Source organism: Nothobranchius furzeri, chromosome 12, assembly GCF_043380555.1.
Source record: "Nothobranchius furzeri strain GRZ-AD chromosome 12, NfurGRZ-RIMD1, whole genome shotgun sequence".
Classification (NCBI taxonomy): domain Eukaryota; kingdom Metazoa; phylum Chordata; class Actinopteri; order Cyprinodontiformes; family Nothobranchiidae; genus Nothobranchius; species Nothobranchius furzeri.
In genome coordinates, this window is record NC_091752.1 from 59,188,379 (window position 1) to 59,211,474 (window position 23,096).

At 41.7% G+C, this 23,096-nt stretch overlaps 1 protein-coding gene across 2 annotated transcripts in view; it reads right to left on the minus strand.

Annotated features, from left to right (window-relative positions):
- The window catches only part of zswim8 (zinc finger, SWIM-type containing 8), a 103,826-nt gene extending 82,118 nt beyond the window's left edge, over window positions 1–21,708 (minus strand). For both annotated transcript variants that reach the window (XM_015945550.3, XM_015945549.3), the window contains exons 1-10: window positions 21,313–21,708; window positions 19,771–19,924; window positions 17,281–17,375; window positions 16,993–17,165; window positions 16,812–16,919; window positions 10,590–10,671; window positions 10,337–10,457; window positions 7,501–7,702; window positions 5,766–5,941; window positions 4,362–5,625 (exon numbers count right to left, since the gene is read on the minus strand). In XM_015945550.3, the coding sequence (XP_015801036.3) occupies window positions 4,362–5,625; window positions 5,766–5,941; window positions 7,501–7,702; window positions 10,337–10,457; window positions 10,590–10,671; window positions 16,812–16,919; window positions 16,993–17,165; window positions 17,281–17,375; window positions 19,771–19,924; window positions 21,313–21,490 (2,553 nt within the window). In that variant the 5' untranslated portion in view covers window positions 21,491–21,708. The remainder of the gene's footprint in view (window positions 1–4,361; window positions 5,626–5,765; window positions 5,942–7,500; window positions 7,703–10,336; window positions 10,458–10,589; window positions 10,672–16,811; window positions 16,920–16,992; window positions 17,166–17,280; window positions 17,376–19,770; window positions 19,925–21,312) is intronic.
- Between the last annotated feature and the right edge of the window lie 1,388 nt (window positions 21,709–23,096).

Here is a 23,096-nt window from a genome sequence, read left to right on the forward strand (position 1 = left end):
TCAATTAAATATGTCCACCAAATGTCTCTGTGTTTACCACACCACGCTCGTCACCTCGTGGTGGAGATCTTGCTGTGGTCTTTAAGGACAAACATGTCTGTAATCTGTAATGTCAGGTCATCAAAGTAGGGTTACAAAATGTATTTTAATTTACTGATCCCCCAATCCAGCTGCCCCTTTTCTCTCTAAATTTGCATGATCAAACTAGCAAAAGTTTAAATTCTTGGTGACTTTAAGTTATACATTAATGATCCTACTTGTTACACAGCAGTAGTGTTAATGTCTATTACAGTCTTAACTTAAAATAGCACATTTCAGGCCCCACACACAAAATAGGCCACAATCTAGATCTTGTTTTCCTGTTTTCTAATGTTGAATCTGTCCCTCACAAATTGAAATCAAAGAGACACATCATTAATCAGTCAGCAGTGGGTGGATTTTCTAGATTATTTGACAGCAGCTCAGTTCAGGGTGATGATCCAAACTTGTTTATCCAATCTAAGCAGATTGTTTTATCTAAGAGGAGGAAAAGCCCTTTACAATTACAGTCTCAGAAGGTCATGATGCAGAGCCTAGAGGCGTTGGAAGTAGGGATGTTCCGATCACATTTTTTGGCTCCTGATCCGATTCCGAGTCATTTGATTTTGAGTATCTGCCGATACCGAGTCCCGATCCGATACTTCAGCAATACAATAAAATAGCAAGAAAAAAGGGAGACTGCCTCCAAATTGACCTGTTAGTAGGGCTGCTCAATTAATCGAATTTTAATCACAATTACGATCTGAGTTTTGAACGATTATGAAAACAAAACAGGCCGATTATTTGCTCTTCCCGCTTGCGCTGCCCTGAGTTGCAAATGAAGCGCTCCTCCCACAGTGTTGCCAACTTGGCGACTTTGACGCTATTCCTAGCAGCTTTTCAGACCCCCTTCTTGACTTTTTAAATCTTAAAAGTACCTGGCGAACACCTCAGAAACATCTCTGGTAACCCTTAGCTACTTTCTGGATAACTGTCGTCGACATTTCCTGCAGGTTAGCTAAACACTCCGCCTGCGCTCCGGACCGTTCTTCACAACATTAGGAAAGGGAATGATGTAGTGATGTGTCAGTCGCTAAAGAAACAGCTCTAAGAGCCGGCTCCCTGTTGGAGTAACCAGTGAGTGACACACACACACCGCACCTGCGGACTCCTGAGCCACTAAAAACGGCTAAATGTGCGCGTGCGGCGTGCTAAACACACGTGCAGCTTGCCACTGATTGCTGAGACCGAGGTGGGGGGTGCAGCCGTGGTTGGGACAATTATTACATTAACTGATGGACTTATAAATAGTTTATAAATAAGGTAGAAATAAATTCCTTACGCTGATAAATAATAACTAATCTCTCTGAGGACGCGGTGCTAGTGCACTCTCCTACATTGACATGACTAAATACATATTATGCAACATTTTGTGAACATCAATTTATTTGCATTTATTTGTTATAAATGCCACTGTGTAATTCTTTTTGTCAGTATTTGAAAGATGTTGGTATTTGGGTCTGTACTGGTTAGACTTAAATGAGTTAAACCAAGGTCTATAGCCCTTGGGTCATAAACTATGAGCTATAAGCATATTGGTCTTTTTATCCTGGGAATCAGGAGTTATTTTAGTGATCATCTTGTTCCTTATTTATTTTTGTCCTGATTGTGCCCTGAGCAATTTTATGACTGAATAAAAACAAATAAAATCAACATAAATTGAAAAATCGTCCTAAATAATCGAGATCTCAATTTCAGTCACAAAAATCGTGATTATTGTTTTCGCCATAATCGAGCAGCCCTACCTGTTAGGTTATTATTATTATTATTATTTATATGACGGCATCCAACATGATACCATAAAAAGTTTTTCAGCATAGCTTCCAGTGTCGGCTGGCTCCATGTTTTGATCTGCGTTGCCGCGGTGAACTCGGAATATTGAGCTGGATGTTTGCTCTTGAGATGGCGGATCAGGTTCTTGGTGTTAAAAGCAGCTCTGTCTTTTCCACCACGTGAAACACTCAGTTTGCACACGTTGCAAGTGGCTGTTGGACAGCATTCGGTCTCCAGTTTAAAATGATTCCAAACCGCTGACATTTTTGCCCTCCTGGAGCGAGACGAGCATTAACCTGCTAGCTAACTGCAACCTGAATTCCGCGGTCCACTTTAAAACATGTGACGTTACGGCTGCTGTATGGTGTTGTCATGTTGTTATTGAGGAAGTGAAACTTGGTACAAAATTAAGCCATTGTTATTCAATTTGAAACTCAAGATTGATTAAAAATGTCATGCTTGTTGTTTTATAAGGTTAAATCCGATCTTTAACATCCGATTCCGATCTTTTAAAAGTCACATGATCGGGCCCGATTTCCGATCACGTGATCGGATCGGAGCATCCCTAGTTACAAGTCAACTGGATTACAAAGTCACAGGCTGCACTTTTAAGAACTGATGACATCTCTGAATGAGATGGTGAAAAATTCCAGGGCCACTTTCTTTGCTCAGCTGATTGCCATAAACAAAAATAACTCTTAAGTCCTGTTTGACACCATAAATCAGATTGTTTCACCTCACGTCCCTCTTATGCCAGTTTACTCAAGAATGAACTGTAACAACAAAATACAAAAATATCAGGGCAAATTCAGCAGGTTGAAGTTAAAACTGATTTTTTTTTTTAAATTCATTCTAAGAAGTTAAGTAAATTATGATGGATATTCATCCTGGTTTTTAATGTTTCACCAGGTTGTTACACTGATACAGCAGGTACCATCATCTTTGTGTTGCTGCTGATCACAGCTGCTCACTGAGTGAGAAAATAAATCAGCTTTGTGTTTAATTTTTATATTTAATATTATTTTGATGGAAACTTTAGATTTTTAACAGCTTCCACATCAAGTTACTATAGTAACATTTTATTTTGACATATTTATAGATGGTGTTTTTTCTTTATTGTTAAAGGTTCCAGAAATGTTGTAGTACTTTACCTTTTCGAACATTATCTATTGAAAGACCAAGGTCACTGCATTGGACTCTAGTATAAATTAATGCCTTGTGAGTTAATCTCTTTGGGGAAAAGCTCTGGTGCTCCTGTTTCAGGAACAACAAGTTAGTTGTCATCAATAAATGCAAGGGAAACAGAAACGGTGACACTCCCCCAGCAGGTTCTTCAAAAAACGTGGTCTTCAAAGAGCAAATTGCAGGTTAAACTTTTTTTCAAATTCATATAAAATGCTGTCTAGAAAAACTATTTAAATGCTTATTGTGGATATTTTGGTTTTAAAATACATAACAGCAGAATTTTCTAGTAAAAAGTGGCCGTTCTCAATAAAGCTTCAAAAAAGGCTCTTTTTTCTAAATGTGAACTTCTGACGTAACCAAAGGGAGTTAGAGGCTAGGCGCTGCCTCAGCTCAGTGTGGAGAGTGGGTAGTTTAAGGGTAGAGAGGTCATGTTATCTAGTCAGTGTGTGTTTACTAGTGTTGGATTGTGTTCATGTTGATAAACTATAGTGTGTCCGATGTCCAGACAGGCTGCACCAACTCCAGCCTGTCTGGACATCGAGTACACGAGTTTCCAGATGAGAAACGCTTCTATCTCCGTGCCTGAGGGCGTTTTGCGCAGCTGAAAAGACGGACTCCTGTGGCCCACATCGGTCGGTACCGGGTCAGGGAGGTCTGCGCTGGGCTCCGGAGACCCGTGGCGGGGTTTAAAAAGTAAAATGCGGATTTCTGTAACTCAGATCACCGTCAAAACCAACCACCAGAAGAGACGCACGCGCAGCTCAGCGGGCCATTCGAGCTGGTTTATGGGTCAGATCCAGCTCACAGAAACCCGCATGAGCAACCAGAACCGGCAGCAAACTCATAACTTTATGGTTTTGGTTCATCAGAAGTAGAATAATAAACATTTAGTTTCCTCTGTGTCAGAGCCGCATTGGAGTCCATATTTTTCTCTGGATTAAGCTAAAAGGACTCCCTCAGCTGACGTCATTTGGTTTGGCAAAAAAAAAAGAAAAAAAATACACATTTCTCACAAAATGACTCTAAAAGCCAAAATAATTTATGTATGTATAAAAAAATGATTCTATTATGTTTCTCTAAACATTGGTTCATAGGGGGTCTCTAACCTGCAATTTGCTCTTTAAACTTTGTAATCAAGATAACTTCAGATAATTTGCTTTGTAATAATCCTAATGTAGAAAAAAATGAGGTTATACTGGGTTTATTTTTCAGGTATCATACCTCAGATGTTCCCAATCATATAAACTAATGATTTTCAGGCAGTGGTAGATGATTTGACCTATAGCTGAACCCCTGTAGTAAAAATGTCTAGATTATGTTCGTACCTCCATTCGTCCAGCATGCTCCAGTGGTTTAATCCCTGCAAAGATGTCTGGTTCTTCCACCTGGTGACCATCAGCCAGCTGTTTGTCTGCTCCTTCCTCCGAGGCTACTCCTAGGTAGTAGGCCTGGTAGTCATCTTCACCCGCAGCTTCCCCTTCAGAAGCTTCACCTGTGGCTTCAGCAGCTTCATTAACCAGACTAGCTGCAGCAGCTTTAGTAGCTGCCACGTCTCTGTGGTGCTGCACGGACTTGTCAGAATCTTGAGGGCTAACAGATCTTGCAGTCGTGGTGCAGATGGAAGGATGGTGATTGATATCCAAGTCCACGCTGAAGACAGGTTCCACCTCCAGCTTTGCTTCCTCCTCTGCAGCAGCGATGTCCAGTTGAGTACCAACAGTCTCCCTGAGGCCTGGTGGGGCAGATTCTGCAGCAGTTGATGCAGATGAGACCAGGCTCACGTGATTTAGATCACAGCTCTTGCTTCCTTCACACATCATCTTATATTTCAGAGAGTCTCTGAGCAGTGGACTTGGAGAGGGCAGCATCTCAGGTGGTGGAGGAAGAAACTCAAATGTGTTGCTGGCCTCCGCCCCTAAAGCCAGACTACAGCCATCATCTAGGCTGAGCTCTGCCAGGTCTGGCTCCAAGGAGCTGTCCTCACTGCTGGTTCTTCGCTTGGTACTCCCATGCTTACTGCTTCTTAACCCTCCACCTCCAACAGCACCACCTAAAGATGCCCCCTTCCCACCCTGTGTCAGTTTCAGTTTACCTCCAGCGGAGGAGGTTGCTCCTTTGTATGTACACTTCACTCCACTGTCTTCCAGGGACAGTGAGACACTCCCCGACAAACGCACAAGCATTCCTCCCCCTCCACTGAGGGACAGACCTTTCCTTTTGGTTAAGATTGTCTCCTTAGGTCGCACGGCCACCTCCTGTTGTGACATGTGAACACTCCCTCTGCCTCTGTAGTCACCCTCAGCTCTGCTCCCTCCAGAATCCCCTGGTTCCCCGGCTGCTCCTGCTGCTTTCATGCCTCTCTGGAACAGCGTTGCTCTTGGCCAGCAGAATGTACTATTCTTTTTCTCGGTGCTACAGTAGGTGATGCCTTCCAGTGGATAGGCCAGTTCCCAATTAAAATAACAGGACTCCACAGCAGGTTTGAAACCCTGGAAGAGTTTATCCAAAGATTTTCTGTGTTGTCCTCGTTTCACTATCTCTATAATTTTCAAGTGCCATTGTTTGAGCTGGTGTGCTAGCTCTAGCCGCCTAGAACAAACAAAAGTTACAGAATTAATTTAAACTAATTCCTAACCCCAACCATCATACGGTTACTACATTTTGACAAATATTCAAAATAGATAGTTGATAAGCGGTGTTCTACTTTAAGCTGGTATAAATGTTCTGACCTGCACGGGCTCATGGTGGGATCCAGCACGGCCAGCCTCCAAAGAACAACCATCTCATCACACATGCTAGCACAGGCGTGGGCCGCCACCTCCGACTGGCCATTGCTTCGACCCGTGTGGCCGCTGGCACTGCTGTGGGACGCCGACGTCCGAACGCTGTACCACCAGCTGATGATCTGACATGACAAACAAACAACTTTACAATCTGATAAGTGTGTGTGTGTGTGTGTGTGTGTGCGTGCGTGTGCGTGTGCGTGCATGCGCGCGCGCGTGCGTGCGTGCGTGTACAAATACAAAAGGATATTCTATGGTACTGGAGCACTTGATTTAATAAACACCATAGCTGATGAACATTTTTCCGCATGGTTGCATCAAGCTTGTCCGTGTCTGTTCTGGACACACGGCCCAAAGATGCTCAGCTTATGGTACTCCACCCAGGTGCAGTGTAGTTTCTGTCTCACTGTTTACTTTGTGTAGCAATGTCACCCTATAATGACTTGGCTTTTACCTTTTCACATTACCTGTGTTCAGCCTCTCATATTTATGTCCTGATTTGGCCTTTGACCGCCACTGGGACTGCACTTAATTTTGGGAAACATGTTTCAATAGGGTTGGGCATTGTTTGATTTTGAACAATTCCAATTCCGATTCTTTCAAGACGTGACATTTTGTACATGAGCCAGCTAACCACAGGTCCTACTTGATGAAATGGTCTTAACTTCAACATGAATTTTAATTCTATGAACAACAACACTTTCATTTAGACAAAAACATGTTTTGGAGAAAAAAAGAAAAAGACTTGCAGCACAACCAGTGTGTTTGTTTCTGACCACAACCAAAGTCTGGAAGCAGCCTCTGGGATGAGAGACTAATGTCTCCAACATATCCAGAAACGTCCAGCTGTTTTCAGCTAAAACTCTCAGGATGATCATGTCCAGGATGACTGAGAACTACACCTCCATGCTGCAGCAGCATTCAGTCAGAACAGAAAGTGAAACTTAAATGCAGCTGCTGTCAGTAAAAATCTAACAGATTCTAAACATTAAAACTCAACAGAAATAGTTCAGAAAGGAAATTAAATTGTTCACAACTTTGTGTGTGATTTATTATTATTATTATTATAATTATTTATTGTGGCAGAAGCTGGTGTGGTCCACCACAGAGAAGCTGCTCTAGCATGATGACTTTAATTATTCTACAGGTTATTGTTCAGCCTTCTGACGCACACGCACACACACACACACACACACACACACACACACACACACACACACGAGTGTTGGTGAGCGGGAGCTTCCGACTGCTGACGCTCCGTGTGTGTTTTTATTTCTGCAGTGAGACAAACTCACCTCACACATCCAGAGTTTGTTCTTTAAAGCTTCTCTTAAATCCACTGTGTTGAAGTATTTTAACAAGTTTCTACGCTGCAGGAATTAAAGTTTACATTACGGAGTAAAAGTTCGGCAGATGCGTTTGTTTATGTCTGGGTGGGGGGAGGGGGGACTCGTGTGATCAGCTCTGAAAAGAGTTGATCACAATTTGCAGATCCCGTTTATTTTTCACGGAGATCGGCCGCAGATTCCTCTTCCGTCAGCATTCTAGGAAATTCTAGGAAATAAAAAACTTTGAACGATTCTGGGAAAAACTAACAGTTGGAACCGGTTCCAATCGATGCTCGATGCCCAACCCTAATGACATTCAGTTGATGCAAGCAGAATGGTTACTGTGTCATTACCTGCTCATAGGTAAGGCACTGTTCAGTGAGGATCTCGAGCAGAGGGGCAGCATTGCTGTCTCTTCTCTTAAACATCTCTCTGACGATGGACAGTAGGTTCCAGATGCCCTCGGGTTCTCGGCCTCTCAGCGGGCGCAGCAGACACGCCCATTCAGCAGCTGCAGGAGGCTCCGTGGATGACAAGTACATGGAGTTCACATCACTGGTAAAAGTACACACACACACACACACACACACACACACACACATACACACCTTCATGAAATTTAGGGTAACTGTCGACGTTTCCATTACAGACGGCACCCTGAGCTGGGTTCTTTGATAATATTAACCCTTTAAGCGCCGAAGTCGCAAAATTGAAACAAGCATCATTGCTGGGTTTAACGAGCCACCGCTGTGGATATGATCCCTCATGAAATTATTAGTTTACACCAGAAGATAGTGAAGATGTGCAAGTTGAGTCTGAGCAACACTTTTGGGTGTGATTTTAATGAAATTTTCAGAGTTAGTTTGAAAACCACCTCCGTTAGGGAGGGTCCCGGTGGAGGAGAGGAGACCACCGGAGCACAGAGGAGGATTAGAGGAAATACAATTTTGGCAGGTCCTTTAATTGTTGACAGTTCTTTGACTAGTAATGGCTGACTGATTCTGAAGAGTAATATTTAGCCTCTGATGAAGATACTCACTCGTCCAGTGAGAAAGAAAGTGACATTGCAGCTGCGCACAGCAGCAGAGTGTGTGTACTTCATGAGAGTAAACAAGCAGCACAAACAAGATCTGAAGCTATTTTCACTACGGATGAACCAGAATGAAAATTCTTGGCTGAAACCAAAAATTGAGTAAAACATTGCCAAAATCCGAAACACAGAAATACCTTTTCAACCATAGCATTAGAAGGACTGTAAAATTTACCCTTTGAGCGTCCAAAAAGTAATATTACTTTTAATGAGCTACAGCTGCAAATGTGGGGATGTGCAACTTCAATCTGAACAACACTTCTGAGTGGTTATTTTGAAATTTTCCGAGTTTGAAAACTTCCCAGTCAGGAGACTCAAGACTGAGTAGAGGAGAGAGGAGCTCACAGAGGGCGAATATTTTATAATAGAGGAGAAACGGACAATGCTGACAGGTCTGTTCATTGTTGACAAAGCATTTAAAGTTTTCCAATCTGATAAATGGTTAAGATTTTGGTTAAGATACAAGACAAAGCTCTTTGTCTGGTAATGGCTGACTCTGATTGTTAACTCATTCACTGCCATTGACGACTAAAGTCGTCATTTGCATGTTTTTACTGTTTGAGCATTGGAACGAGCCCCCTCTAGTTGGCCCTGAAGCCGATCTTCATCCGCATACGTCACAGATCACATGATCAGGAAGCAACACATCCATGTGTTTGAAGATCGTTTTGGGCCGTTCCTGTAAAAAAAAAAAAAAGTGAGGCGCGAACCGGATAAGCGTCTGCTGATCACAATTCGACAACGGATTATGAAAGAACGGATAACGCTCGAAACATGCGGCTTCTTCCTGATGTAAGAGGTGAGTCTCCTCTTTGTTTTGGTTGTTTTGGCATCAACATCATGCTAGCGCGCAACGTTCTGTGACTCTTAAAAAAACAGTAAAAACGGTGAGAAACGCTGGCAGCGAAGGCCGTTAGTGATCAGGAAACGGCTGGCAGTGAATGAGTTGAGTAATATTCATTCTCTGACGAAGATATTCACTCGTCCAGTGAGGAAGAAGTTGACGCTGCTGCTGCACACAGCAACAGAGCCAGCGTGCTTCATCAGAGTAAACTCACTTCATACGCATGATCCAAAGCTTATTTCACCATGTGAACTCATTCGCTGCCAGCGTTTCTCACCGTTTTTACAGTTTTTTTTTATGAGTCACAGAACGTTGCGCGCTAGGATGATTTCAACGCCAAAACAACCAAAACAAAGCAGAGATTCACCTCTTGCATCACGAAGAATCTGCGCGTTTCGAGCGTTATCTGTCATTTCATAATCCGGTGTTGAATTGTGATCAGCAGACGCTTTTCCGGTTCCCGCCTCACTTTTTTTTACAGCAGCGGCCCAAAACGATCTCCTAACACATGGATTTTCTGCTTCCTGATCACGTGACGTGTGACGTATGCGGATGAAGACCGGCTTTAGAGCTCAGATGTTTGTTGTCACAGTGCAGAGGCTCGTTCCGATGCCCACACATTAAAAAAAATGCAAATGATGACTTTAGACGCGGTAGATGTGAAACCTAAAGTAAAAAGTGTGTCACATAATTATGAATATTCCAGTGATTGCAATAAAACAGCATTATTAAAGGGGGGGGGGGGGGGTTACTTTTGAAACAAGTAAACACAATAAAATGAAAACGGGGTTCTACGAGGTTTACCCAATAACACGTAAAAATAAGAAGAAACATTTGTAAAAATTATACATTCCAATATGGCAGCCTGATGATGCAAATGAGATGAGTGAATTTGCTCCCAACACAAATTTTGGGTCCTACTGAAGATGTTTCTCTTTAACAGTTTACCTTCATCTCTAACCATTTTCAAGCTACAAACTTTTGAACTAGTCATGTCAAAACTGAAGATTCTCTTGAGAAATTCTGGCACCCAAAGGGTTAAATTTGTCAAAAATACCGTTTGTTTGGGGATTATTGATTAATGTGAAGCCAAGAGTGGAAGTCAACAGATGAATAAAACATTCAGGCACAACTACAAACATGTAAGTTCTGTTATAATTGATATAAATGCGTTCAGTCCAGACAGCCAGAGAGCTCCGAGAGCCAGGTTAGCTAAAACATTTAGAAAAGATGGTGAGGAGTTTTAGGCACGTACCTGAAAACGACAGGCGAAGGCCCACAGAACTTGTGCAGAGTCTTTTTGATATTATCACTGAGAGCTGACTCATCCAGGTACCAGGTGCTTTGGTCAGATGCTGATGGGCCTGCTGTTGGATCTACATATGTGAGACAGACGACATATCAGTGACTGAAGGAAGCATCTAAAACTAATCAGTCCTGCAGAATTCAAACTAAACATGCAACATTTTACTGAATATGGAGGGACACACACACACACACTGACGTACCTGGAGCTCCACAAACAGTGTTGATGGCAGTGGACTGAGAGGATAGCAGCTCATCCAGCAGCCTCTGAGCTGTTGGGAGAATCTGGACACATAGAAGTCAGCTGTTCAGTGCTGAGCTGCTGTTTAGATTTAGCTTTTAAAGGACCGGACTTTATGGCAGTACGTTTAGCTGTCTTTGAAAGGAACTTTAGGAGTGTTTCTCGTTTTTCAGGAGAGAGTATTTCCCCTAACCGACATAGCTTAAGCATGCTGTACACGGTGGAGACCCATAGATTTTCATCTATGGTGGATTATTTACAGGCATAACCATCTACATCACAGTCCCAGACATGAAAACGGGTCAAGGAAGAAAATGGTGAGAACCCCACCACCCCACCCCACCCACGCTCGGCAACTCCACATCGAGGAAAGTAGCCGTACGCGCACGCACGCACGCATGCACGCACGCACACACACACACACACGCACACACACACACACACACACTTACTTTCCCCAGCAAGTTGACCTGCTGCAAATGTAAGTACCAGTAATTTAGAACATTAACAAGGGGAGCAGACCTGGTCCTTTAAGGCCACAGTGGCTGCATGTTTTTTACATGTCCCTGCTCTCGGAGGAGTAAAGCCTTTGTTTACCTTCTGCTAACAAGTTTCTGTTCCTCTGAGAAGAGACAAAGACTGAGACATGTCAGCCACATGTCCCAGTATTGTCCTCAGCTATGAGGACGGAGACAGGCAGAGAGAGGACATCAGGTGATGGGGTGTTGGTCTGGGGGTCTCTCACAGAAAACCTTTAGTGAGCAGATGATCATTTCCCACATTCTAGTGTTTTTAACAGGTTATTTAATTATATTTAAATGATTGTTTTTAAAAATTTCCCTCGATCCTATTCACACTCTTTGTTCTTTGCATTTTTTAACCACAATTGTCTATTTTTGCAATCATTTTTTTTTAAATCTTCTTTAAATTTTTTGTTTTTGTGAAGCGCCTCGTGATTTTTATCTTGAGAGGCGCTATATAAAAGATCGTTTTCTTTCTTTCTTTGATATTTTCTTTGAACCCAAAGGAAATGTGACAAAGCACGAACCAGGCTCTGCTACTGAAAACACTAAAACCATAAAGGTTCCTAATCTTCCAAGATGTTTATTTTATATTTGTGACAACAATAATAATAATAACAACACCATTAGGAGGCAGTGGGCTGAATTAAGGTTTAATAACAGCTACCTCCCCTTCACTAACCAGCTAACTAACCCTTCCTTTGGGGACATTTAGAAAACATCCAAGTCAAAGGTAGACTAGAGTTTTCTCCCAGTTTTAAAGTTGAATTTAACATAAACACAGGTCACCCTGGTTCATGAAACAATAAAGTTCAGCAGGAACTTCTACAGGCTGACAGCTAAACTATATTATAATTTCTCTTCGACTGTTCTGAGCTCCTCTGTGACCCCCCGCCTAAAGAGGCACTGATTGAGCGCCCTCCCATCAAACCCTCTCTCGGAATTCATCAATTGGCAAAAAAAAGTTGCTAACAGCACACGCACACGAGCACACACACAGCAGACCATATAACAAGCAGACAGAGGAACATGCAGCCGGCTGGAGGGTTTTCTCTCCACCTCGACCACTAGAAGAAAGGGAGGAGGATGTTTACTGAAGAAGGCGAGTGGCTTTGAGCCGTATAGTTTCATATTGATTCGTGAGTGGCTGAGCCAGCGTGAGGTGTGGCCGATACTCAGCTGGAGTCCAGTGCAGTGCTGCCACATAAACACAGGACAGACAGTGTTACCTGGCATCTCTTAACCATGAGCTGTGGCTGATTCAAAATCAATGTGGAGCAGAGTTTTACCCTGAAGAGGCAGAAATAATTCCAGATTTTGGCTGAATTTTAATTTAGATGCTCTAAAATGGCAAAATAATGACTAAACATGTCTACAGCACAATTAAGTCCTTTTTACAAGACACACTGTACCGGCAAATCAGGGTTATATTAACACAACAGTTTGTCTTATAAACACATCATGCCAGAATGGCGTTGCGCAAATTTTGTGGCATTCGTTCCTCCTCGCTTGGTAGTAATTTTGCGGTAATTCTTTCTCATAAACGGGGATTGCGCCTTGGCGTAGCAGAGGGAGGTGTCATGATGACGTGGGGAGTTACTGCCGAGCTCTGGCCGGCAACTGTATTGAAAATGAAAGTAAACATGGGTTGTAGGTTTTGCTTTTCTAAACAAAATCAGTTGAGATGGCAAACTGAAGTGCTACAGCGCTCCAGCAGCTTCGCTCCGTTAGAATGGGAGCTCAGATCACCAGACTGCACAGGGACTGTGCAGGACGGACACCTTTAGGAGCAGCTTGTTATAAAAACTTAATGATTAAAGCTTCGATCGCAATGAAAAGCAAGTTATGTCCAAGTTTAACGAAAGTCCGAAGCAGCGCAGAGACCACCCCCATATCCCTTTTATACCTCCATCGCCCAATCTTTTCTAAAAAGGACACGATTGCGCCACATTTCTGCCATGATCTGACCACTTATAAATTACCTAAAACTCCCTGATGTCGCCATGGTGTTGCGATGAGCTGTATGCCAAAATCATCAATATTAGAAACAGTAAAAGGCTTGAACTACTTTAGTTGTGTGTAATGAATCTAATATATATGAAAGTCTAATGTTTATCAGTACATTACAGACAATAATGAACTTTATCACAATATGCTAATTTTTTGAGAAGGACATGTACAGTTTATCAGCAAAAAAAAATGTTGATTTAGATGTTACTCTCTTTTTTTCAGCCACCTTTGCCAAATCCCTCATAGTGAACAGAATTGTGTCCAAAAAAATGGTGAACGCGAGGTTGATTTGCAGGTCTGGGACCATCCAGTGCGATGGGCTCTACAAAAGCTTTTTGAGCGCCCTCACGACCGAAGATAGCCCAGTGTTTCCCTTACATAGGCGTAGTCGTGGCGGCATGCCACGGCTGAAGTCCCAGCGCCACGCCTACAAGATCCCGTTTTATAGATTTTTTTTTTTGCGCTGTTTCCCAAAGAAGCAGCGGGAACTACTCTGTTGTTGCTTGTGATCACAGCTGGCAGGCAGCAAGAAGGAGGAGGCAGGGCAGGGTGGTTACAGCTAGGGATGAGCAGCAGATAAAGCATTTTTGATGAATACGAGCATGAAACGAGTAAAACTAGTAAATATCTGTAATCGTGCTGAAGAAAAATCCTCATTGGGTAACTGCCTGCCTTCACGCTCTGTGATTGGCCAGTCACATGGAGCGCCTGCCCCTCCCTACACACAAAACTCTGATTCGCCCCATGCACACACACAAAGAGTAACGGATCATGTTTCTTCAGTACTCCATAGGTTTTCTTCAGCTCGCCTCTTTTTCGGTTGAATATTTAAAGTTACTTTTTTTGTAACGTACGTGGTGCATTTGACAAGACAGAGCTGAAAACAGCTCGTGCATGCGTCGGTCACTGCCTCCGCTCGGGTTTTTCTTTTTTTTTTTTATTATTTTAACTCTCTCTCCCTCTCTCTCACACACACACCTCAGTCAACATTGTTTTGTTTAACTGTGTGTGTGGGAAAATGCCAACAACGTTAGGAAAAAATCAGTTTAATCAAATTAAAATAAAATAAAAAGTTGTGTCTGGTTCTAGTATTTCATATTTCCTAGTTCCTACTGCATGAGTTCAGATGTATTAATCCATGCACTTAAATATTAATGTTCAGATTTTACTGAAAAACTTGATCTGTAATAGTTCCTTTACTATTGTGATCAAAAATATTTAATCTCAATTCTGAGGCTGCTCTGTAAATAGTTTTCAAATAAACAATACACATAGCAACTTCTGATCAATCCATATCAATTTCAGATTTAAAATAATGTATTGATGTAAACCACACCCACTAATTTCCAAATAATAAATAAGAGGTGCATTCATCTGTGTATCTCCTTTGATCCGCATTAGTGATGTTTTCAGCACCAGAACAGTGAAGCAAAGAAACAGATTCCTGAGTTTGTTAGTAATTTTATTTATTAGGTGCATCTGACCTGTTCTATTTTTCTCTGAAATGAGGTCAAATCAGTGCTTCTATGGGTCGTCTCCTCTCTGCACTAGAAAATTTTACTTTATTATAATGTTCACTGTAATGCATCTTGATGTTCTTAACAAATACATTAAATCAAAGATATTGGTCAATAAGGCCAAATATGTAAATTTGTGTTTCAGTCATTTTTATACTGGCTTAAAAATACTTCATTAAGTCTGCTAAGCAGGGGTGTAGAAGGTGTTTAATAGGGCCAGCCCAGTAATGATCTTGGACCAAAAGAAAGGGGACAGAAAGTCAAATAAAGGGGGGCAAAAGGAGATGTTTTTTCCAAACGCCAAGAATAATTAAATGCCAAAACCCCTGCAAAGTGTGTCACTGAGAGTTTAAAACAAAAATTATTCTTGTGCAAATATTGATGTATTCAACCTTTAATACTATTTATTAAAATGCAGCAGTTGCTGGATTGGTGCAGTTCAGAGTGGAGTGCGTCTAATAAAACAATATTAACATAAAAGGTGAGACATGTCATAATCCCCCCCACACACACACACACCACCACCACCACAGCTGGAAAAATTCCTAGGGGAAACGCTGTAACCTCCAAAAGTCTACAACCACTACAACGGCTCCTGTCTGCAGTCATAAGTCTACAATCTCCTCCCTGTAGTACTCAACTGTTAAAGCCTTATGCTCCAAATGAAGCCCTCAGGTGAGCAAACCAGAACCTTCCTCAAGTTCCAAAGACCAGATTTAAAAGTCGAGGTGATCGCACTTTACAGGCTTTTGCCCCCCCCCGACTTTGGGAAGTACTTCATTTATTTTGTATTGACATACTTAAAACGCAGCAGGAGACCCTTTAATTTACATCTGTTCTTACTTAAATCTTTGTGTTTTCTTCATATATTGGTGGTTCTCAATCCTGGTATCGGAGGGCTCGTCTCTAGCACGTTTTAGTTGTTTCTCTGCAGCAACAGTTGACTCAGTGATTTAATCACCTGTGCAGCAGCTCATCAGGCTCTTCATAAGTCTGTTAATCACCTGCTGATTAAAATCAGGTGGGTGGAAACAGGGTTGAAACTAAAACATGGTGGATACTGGTAGAGCCCTGCACTGAAGCCCTAGGCCCTCGGCCCGGCCCGACGGCCTGAGGGCCGGGCTTCAGGCCAACGACTGTAATTACCTCGGGCCGGGCGCCTTTATTTTTAATCGAATTCATTTAAAAAACCTGAAACACTTAAACGCAGCAGCACCTGCCTGCTTCTCACGCACCGGCACCCGTTAGCTCAGTTAAGGTCTGTGTGGTTTATAAATGCGCCTATATAAACAAATTCTCAAACTGCTGATTGAAACATGTGCCCCTATTCTAAAATGCCATCTCATGTCCACTTTGATGTCAGAAACCATTCGTTTATTCTCATGAAAACGGCAGCATTCTATTTTTCTGTGAATAAATTTGCTCTACAGTTTAAAAAAATACAGCACTCATTGCTGTTTTTTTTCTAACTGGAGAGCATTTTAAGAGCGGCAGATTAGATTTACAAACGCTTTATTAATTGGGGGCGTTTATTTCATCTGCCGCTCTAAAAATGCGCTCTCTGCAGTTAGAAAGTTAGAATGCTGCTTTTTTTCTAATTGCACAAGAGCGCATTTTCTGAGCAGATTAAATTTACAAACGCATCCAATTAATATAGTGTTTATACATTTCATCTGCTGCTCGAAAAATACACTCTGTTAGAAAAAAAGCTGCACTGATGCTGTTGTTCTTTCTTTTCTTTTTTTTTTTTTACTGCAGAACGCTTCTCACAGATAATTAGAATGCTGAGCATTCTATCACGCTAAAACTTTATGAAAGGTTAAAAAAAAAAGTCGGGCTCGGGTCGGGCCAGAGAATCCTGAAAACCTTTTCAGACCGGGTCGGGCTGGGGCTCCACCCCCTCGGGCCGGGCCGCACACGGGCTCAGATTTTAGGCCCGTGCAGGGCTCTAGATACTGGCACTCCAGGATCAGGATTTAGAACCGCATATCTATATTTTGCCACTTTCTTAATTTAGCTTTTTTATGGCTTTGTCCCTTTATTTAAATCTGCTTTTACACAAATCGTTTATGTTTTCTTCATCTGTAACATGTTGTGATGCTTTCATTTGTTTTTTGTGTTTAAAACAGTTCTTACTTGCTGAGGCAGCTCACTTATGAGGTACTGGGCAAACTTCTGGAGCTGGTCCCGCTGCAGCCTGGACAAAGACTCAGAAACTGGGGCTCTAAGACAAACTGCTGTTGCCTGCAAACATGCACACACATTACCATCATTTGTTTAAAACATTAAGTATTTCTGCATGTGGGCACATTCTTACATTATGGATTCTGAAGAGGCAGAGTGCCACTACATGGGCACACCACTTGGCACCTGCACCACAAGTGCAGCTGCAGGAAGTGATGCGGCAGCGGTCAAACATGACTGCCACATTGTAGGCTCCTTTAGACTGACCGGACTGACTGGTGACCACTGTAGCACTCAGGTGGAAGCCTAGTGAGAGAGGGAGTCACAGAAAGGAGAATAATTTCTAATCAGGGAAAATCCTCAATAAAAGCAAGTTGTTGTTATTGGACTGGTTTAAACCCAGTCTTATTTCAGATCATACCAATCTGGAGGGGGTCTTTGACAGCTCTTATTCTGTACAGCTGTTCTCCACGCTGGAACTCATCCGGACTCCCGTTAGCCAGGCAGGAATATAACCTGGAGCAATGTTGACATATCGATCATTCAAAAACGTTTTTAGCAGCATTTGAAGGGTTTTCTATTTCTATATACAAAAAACTATGTTTTACAGTTCAGTTCATCATGTGTCAGTTAGAAACATGTAGGTCATCTTCAACTTTGGTTCAAAAGTAAATTGGTCCGTTTCAAATCCAGCCAAGCTGAAAACTAAGGAAAAGTCAACTCTTTTTGCTTTTTTGGCCCAATTTGGCTTAAGAAGTAGGATTATATTCAGGGGTGCACGTAATATTTTTGGGTTGGTACTCAGGGGAGAACCTATGGTTGTTGCTTGGTGGTCCTCACATTTTTTAATGCACGTAATTCTTAACCGAACTCACAATAGGAACAAAACAGAGTAACGTGTTGATGATGCAACATATTTTAATTTTGACTGAAAACAATAAGTACAACAGGTACATACTGCCAGCTTAACTTAAACCTTCTAATTTTCAAATAACATGACTGAATTGTCTGAATGTAGAACACAATGCGTAACCAGCTGCTTTTGAGATTACAAAAATCAAATAAAATGAATTAAAAAGCACTTAACAAAATTACTATTTCAGAGCACTGACGTGCTGACGTGGATATGTTGTTGAAGACAGATACGCGGAAATGTAGAACAACTAGGGCTGAAACGATTCTTCGAGTACCTCGAATAATTCGAGTACAAAAAATCCTCGAGTCAAATTCTCTGCCTCGAGGATTCGTTTAATTCATATTTAATTAATTCATGGCTTTGCAAACGCACGGGGTCATGTTTCACCCGGACCGAAATAAGTGACGCACATGGCCACTGGACTGAATGCACACGGGAGTAGCGAATATAACTTAACTTTCTCTTAAGCCATGGCGGACAATTTGAACCCCGGTGGAGTGCGAAAAAGACATAAAATGTAAAAGTTGTGGAACCATTTTTCACGTTGTAAGGTGGAAAACGTAGTCCAGTGTAAATACTGTAAAATGGATTTAACCTACCACAACACCACATCCTCCGTGCTGCAGCACCTGTAAATGTCACTTCTGCAAGCGGACTCGGAGCCTCCACAAGATCATGCTTTTTAGCCTGTTTTTCTATATATTCTGCGGACACTGTGCAACATTTTCGTTTGTAGCACTCAGTTTCAGCTCACACCGTACGTCTGGTAGCAACACGTCGGACTTAAAATGTGCTAAAAAATAGCAGTTTTTACACAATATGTTGGGACTTTTTATTGTGTTGTTATTGATATTTGTTGTCCCTCGGGGTTTCTGCAGGAGGACACGGGTATTTGAGTGTGGCGGAGGAAAACAAAAGAAAGTAAATAAATGTTTTGTGATCAGTATAATTTGCCAAAACCACAGCAAAGATGCTTTCTCGACAATCCTTGTTAGTGTGTGAGAAAAAAAACGTGTAGAAATTAAAACTAACGTGTGTTAATAAGGAAACAGCCGGCGAGCTGTTTGCGCCGTGAGCGGTTCTGGTTCTGTTTGGGCCGCAGCCGCTCGCAGCGTTACTTCAACAGTTATCCTCCTAGTTTCTGTCTGGCTTGCAGGCTAGTAGATTGTCACACGAGGGGAAAATCGGCTCAGGTTGTATACTTATTTTTTGCACAGGCATTTGTTTACTGTGAAGTAAAGTTGAAGTGCTGAAGTTTTGCAAACTTAAGTTTGAATAAAACTTGAAGAATAACTGGCAATTGCTTGCTCATTTTGAGAGGTCTTTCATATTTTATAACATGCTATTTTATATAATGGTATACAAACACAAAAGGGTAATTTATTAGAGTACGCGATTAATCGAAAAAAAGATTTGATAGAGTACTCGATTACAAAAATATTCGATAGCTGCAGCCCTAAGAACAACACAATATGAACTGTTGTTCACTGGATTGTTCTACTATTCCTGTTAAATTTCTTTAGTCACTAACATAATCTGACTCAGTAGGAGCTCATTTGTCTGCGTGATGATCTCAGAGATGATAAATTAGGAGTGTTGCAACTTTTTCTTTCTGCCAGCTCTGCGGATGGATGAGATCGTTCCGAATTTCTCTTTTAGCAGCTTTGGGAGTCTAAAATATTCCCTCACAGGAGACTTGAAGCGCTTCCTAGGTGGAAACATAGGTGGGGGTTGACGCTGGTTTTGCTGCTGCTTGCGTACAGTTTCACTTTTGATTTGGTCCGCAAATTTAGTTATTTGTTGCAGTGTTGGAGACGAAAAGCTAATAATTTATCACCACTTTTATAAATAGGAATAACTCATCCTTGCAACCTGACTAAAAAGTTAGTCAATGTTGATTAAAAAAAAGGCCCAAAATATTGGCAGACCTATATATCTGTCTATTCCTACTGAAGATAACTAAACAGAAAAAAGGACTAAAGTGTACTTTCTCACCTGATGTCCTCTTCATTCTCAGGGAAGCTCCAGAAGGCTATGCGGAGCTGAAGTTGTTCTGGGACAGGAGGGTAGACCTTCTCCACCATCTCAAATGGGATGTGAAAAGCAACCTGCTTTGCAGATAGTTCTACCAGTGGGATCACCTGACCATCTGGGATAAGCAGCAGAACAGGAAAATTAACTTGGTAATATTATACTACAATAACTCAGTTAACAGATGGGTTTTATTTAAAGTAAAATTAAACTGAATCTTTTTTTTCATTCATTTTCAGTTCATTTTATAAAATACTACTTAAAACAAAAGTAATTTCAAGGCATTTTAAAAAGCAAACATTTCAATTGAACCTAGTTATCAGTGCACTGAGTTCATTTCATTTTTCCAAGTAGCTTAAAGTTTTCTCTGTAAAGAAACATTTAAAGCAATTCCCATCTTAAGCAAGCATGTACAGGTCCTTCTCAAAAAATTAGCATTTGTAATAAAGTTCATTATTTTCTGTAATGTACTGATAAACATTAGACTTTCATATGTATTAGATTCATTACAAACAACTGAAGTAGTTCAAGCCTTTTATGGTTTCTAATATTGATGATTTTGGCGTACAGCTCATGAAATCAGGTGCAATTATGCAGGTTCGCGAACACCCAACCCCACCCCTAAATTATAATTAATGGGCTGTCTCTACCAGACTTGCCAGCTGATATTTCAGCAGATGTCTCTACACAACATCCCCCAGCCTAAGGAATCATGCCAAGTGTGCAACGAGACATGAAAGAATCAACCTGTCAATACACTGCAGTGTACATTATAATGAAACATGTGGATGAACATTTATTTATGAATAATTAATGCACCAATATGAAAGTTTTGGGCCGATACCGATAGTATTATCACCGTTGAGGCAGATAATCGATATTTGTCAATACTGATAATAATTAATGCTTCAAAATCTGCAGATTTTGTATAGAATGAAAATTATTACAGCAGAATTTACATTATTATGTACACAAACACACATTTACGCTTCAGAGATGGTTACAATCACTGTCATATGACTAAACAAATACACATCATCCCCCTAACCCACCCACCCTCAAAAACTGATAAACAAATGGAAACATGGTGGAAAAAATATTGGTCGTTGAAATCGGCCCAGTTTTATTTTGTCGGACCAATACAGATATGTTAAAAAAATGACTAACATGGGCCAGTACTGACACTGATGCCGATATATTGTGCATCCTTAATTGTTCCCAACGCTCTTCAAGTAACACTCGTTAAAGTATTGTTTATTTTTGTTATCCCCGGCAACTTTAAAAGCAAACTGATGCCATTGCTTGTAGCCTTAAAAGATGGGACCTAAACCCTACAGTGCACACACACAGCTATTTAAGTACGGTAAAGAAAAAAACCTAATAGTGTGAATAAACCCTGTTGGCTTTCACATCCAGCTATACCACATTAATACACACACACAGACACACCTGGAAAGCAACACCTGGTTAATTTTTCTTGGGAAAGTTAATTTGGCCTTTACAAACCTTTGATCTTGACGGTGGGGGAGTTTGGACCAGCAGACTGTTTCCTCCATCCTCTCCAGTTCTGACAGAGGCTCTCGGCCTCGGAGATGAAAGAGCACAGAGAATCTTCCTCAAACCTATCCGAATCTTCGAAGGAGAACCTCTCTCCATCCTCCCATTCAGCAAACATCAGTTCCATTACATCCACCTGTCAGTCTTCAGGAGCTGTGGTCCTTCTAAGTAGGGTCCAACAGTGGACCAGGTCAAGAGCTCAAGGCTGGGGGGATGGGAGACCACTGGCAAGTACAACCCAGCTGAGAGGCTCACTGATGGGCCCTCCAGCGAAGCTACATGACAAAACTCTGAGCAGCCCGGGCTGGTTTTTACATAAACACACTTTTTACACGCTTATGCGTGAACTGCGGATCCTTACAGATTAGTCAGCCTATACATTTTTTAACAATGACATCTGTAGCGCCGAATCGAAAGTTTATTCAATGGAGCTTTACGCGGAAAACTAAATTGTTGAAAAGTTTGGACGGCTGGCAAAATTCTCACCACGCCAGGGCTATTTGCTAGCGGTCACTCTTGAAAAATTAGCGAAACGGCTCCTGGCTAGTACTACTGATATTATTTGATCTCACCGTCCCGTTCTTCTACTCCCGAGCCATTGTCCCGCTAGCACTGCCAAAAGCCTTCTTGTCCTCTGGCCCCGCTTCGAATTACAGCTCTGCGCACCCGCACAACGTAGTTAGCCGGGACGCTAAATTAGCTAAAGTGTTCGTGGATCAAACGGACGCACCAAAGAAACGTTACCGGCTTACAATAAGTTAGCATTCGTCCTTGCTAACGCTATAGCTTAATGCTGCCACCTAATAGTACCCGAGTGTTAACTACGAATCGGCTAATTTGAGCTAGCTGACTTAGCCGTTTGTTTACATGCGGTGCGGCTACTAAATACTTCACACTATGTATGTCTCTTATCTCCCATAATGAAAGTCGTTACAGTCAATTAATTTTCCAATATTAAATATCTTCTGTTCACACCTTTTTGTAATAATAGGCTTTTTATCCAGCATCTACAGCTAAGTTCCTAAATCAGACATGCTTCCTAAGGTAACGGCGGTTATTCCTCCAAAAGTTTTGCCTTTTAAAATTCGCTTTTTTGCCCAGAAGACAACCACATTCCCCGACGCTTCCTAGTACAGCAGGTCTCAGGCTGACAGTCTGCCGGGGAAAGATGGCTCATCTTTTTCAGCTCTTCCTCACAGCTGATCCCAGCTTCCGGTGTTGTACTGAAAAAAATGAATGCTTGCTGTCTGTGCTTGCAACACAAACGCAAACGCAAGCTGCAGCTTCGGCAGCTTCAGTCACAGGGCAGGGAGTGGGCACGGATGGAATGGAAATGACGCTATTTATTTCCGGAACTGAAGGGGGCGCTATTGTCATCGCTCCGGCGCGCGTCATTTGGAATCCTAGGATGTCCAAGGAAGGTCCCGCCTTTGTCGCCTATGATTGGCTGGTGGGGCTCTCCTACGATTGGCTAGTTCATGTAAGAGGAAACTGTTTTTTTTATTATCATTAAATGCTTATTACAATTTCTCGTGAGACAACAACACATAATGGAAACATACAAGGCATCCTTAGTAACAATAAAAGAAAATCAAATAAGAAACTTAAAAAAGAGGCACTTATATCACAAAGTAAAAACATTGTTACAAGATTAAACATTTTTCTGCAGCATGACAAATGGCTCTTGCAGTTGTATTTGAATTTTTTATACGAATCAAAGTGGATAAGAACAT